Below are 2,140 nucleotides of genomic sequence, written 5' to 3'. Positions count from 1 at the left end.
AATTTTGTATATTAGGCATCATAGAAAACATTTTGCATAATACAATTTGTTCTATATATGTATGTAAAAAAAGAGAAAGAGGGTATAAAAAAAGACCTTTTTACAACTGTGCACCTTTATGAAAAAAAAAGGAAAAAAACAAAAAAAAGAAAGAAACCAGCTAGAGGGCTGCACGAGGTACTTTGTGGAGAGGCCCTGGGTGTGGCTGCTGGAAGACCTGTACTTGGCTCTGCCTCTGGTCTTTGTTAGCCTGTGTAGCTCTGTGTTCTCACTTAATCTCAGACCCCTTTCAAAGTGCAAATATAAAGATCTCTGTAGAAACCAAATGGAGCCATGTACAGTTGACCAAGAGTTAAAAACACAAAATATGAATATCTGAAAGATAAAATCTGCAGTCCACAAATTATTCTAGAATATTATAGGTTTCAGATGGCCAAATAGGGATACAGTTTTCACAGATTGGTTTGATAAAGTGTTTCATATAGGGAGTGAATCATTTTAAATAGCACTTCAGGACCGAAACTGGGCATCATTTGGATATGATTTCTAATGGGATACTTTCCAATGAGCACTCAGAGTTCTTGTTTGTATGAGTTATCCTGCTGATGTTTAAAAACCTAATAAGATTCCCTAACGAACAGTGTATTGTTAATAAATATATATCAAATAATATTAAGGATGTGATTTTAAATTGTTGTTTTTCTGAAATATTTTCCATGATCCAAAAGAATATAAAAGAGAAACAAGTCACTGCTTAGCTAGAACCACTTCTGAGCAAAGGAGAGAATATCTGTTCCTCCTAGCACAGAGAAGGTTCAAATGGAATAGAGCTGCAGATGGTGGCAGAAAGATTCCTGTTAGGACACACCTAGATCTTTTTCTTTTTATATCAAGTTTCCTGGAAATTTTTTCTTTCAGTGCTGTGGATTCTTAACATGTGATTGTCTTTTTGTAAGGAAATTAGTTTATTAAATGGGAGAATTAGGTTTAAAAACAGGGCATCAATCAATTTGGAATTGTGTTGCCCCAAAATCGATTTATTGTTTAAAACCATCACTAATTAGTATTCATCATATTTACCATTTGAGACAACTCAAAGTCACAACTTCATGTCTGCATTAACAAACAAGATGAGACATCGAATTAATCACCTTAATTAACAGATACATAACTTGTAAGACTAAGACACTTTCGTACTTTTCTCTACCTCTTTGTTGCTACTGTTTTCACCCACTAAATAGCCCAGATAGCTCGGATTTGTTTCACTGATACTCTGTCCAGTGGTTTATTATAAAATCATTTGTTCAAATACTACTGAGTTGAACCATTTTACTTTTGTTTTAAATAAATGTAAAATTATTTAAAATATTCAAAAGTAATGAACATAAAAATCCTTAAAAGACAAAGAGTAACATTTGCTTTGTTACTCTGAAAAGATAAGGAGGAGTGGGCAGCTGAACCTACCTGTCATGGTAAATCCACCCACCAGCAGACCAATGTCTCGGCCACCAACTATTATGGCCTCACTGCGCTCTTCTGTGCTGCCACTATTTTTGGTTTTCCAGGCAGCCCATATTCCAACCAGCAATATTAGAAGGTAGAACACGATAATAGCTATCAGTCCTTCCACATGAAAAGCCATTTTTATCTAGGGATCTGGAATCTTCCACAGATGGCTACTTCATTAAGATTTCTGAAAATACAGCAATGCATTATAAACTAGCCAACCATACATAGGCAGCCAGGAATAAACCAGCTGGCTCATGAGAGATCCTGTGCCACTTAAAGAAAATGTGCATTGAAATCTCATTTTATACTAGCAGTTACCAACAAGTGTTCATTTTATTATTCTATTTAATAATGTAACATTGTTTTGAGCATTCATGAAACAAATAAAAAGAAAAAGAAAAAGCTTTTTAACAAGTGTAATCACAATCATTTTGTGTTTAATAAATTCTTTCAATATAAAATTAACCTTGTCTTGTATCTTAACTAGGTAACTCCATCAAGGAATTACCTAGTTAAGACATACAAAGAGTATGTCTTTATTTGCTTTTGGAACTGACTTACTATTTGATCTAGAATTATTCAGTAAAGTAACTGTATCATATTGACAATTTTAACATATTCGTTCATTTAA

At 33.6% G+C, this 2,140-nt stretch overlaps 1 protein-coding gene across 1 annotated transcript in view; it reads right to left on the bottom strand.

The window, feature by feature from the left end:
* SLC5A7 (solute carrier family 5 member 7) overlaps positions 1-1,689 on the bottom strand; it is a 22,945-nt gene extending 21,256 nt beyond the window's left edge. Inside the window, exon 1 of the mRNA XM_011374995.1 lies at positions 1,465-1,689. Within this exon, the coding sequence (XP_011373297.1) occupies positions 1,465-1,642 (178 nt within the window). The 5' untranslated portion in view covers positions 1,643-1,689. The remainder of the gene's footprint in view (positions 1-1,464) is intronic.
* Between the last annotated feature and the right edge of the window lie 451 nt (positions 1,690-2,140).

The sequence above is a fragment of the Pteropus vampyrus genome, unplaced genomic scaffold (assembly GCF_000151845.1).
Source record: "Pteropus vampyrus isolate Shadow unplaced genomic scaffold, Pvam_2.0 Scaffold259, whole genome shotgun sequence".
In the NCBI taxonomy this organism is placed as follows: Eukaryota; Metazoa; Chordata; class Mammalia; order Chiroptera; family Pteropodidae; genus Pteropus; species Pteropus vampyrus.
Note: the sequence above shows the minus strand (reverse complement) of the source record. Positions and strands in the feature narration are given on the sequence as shown.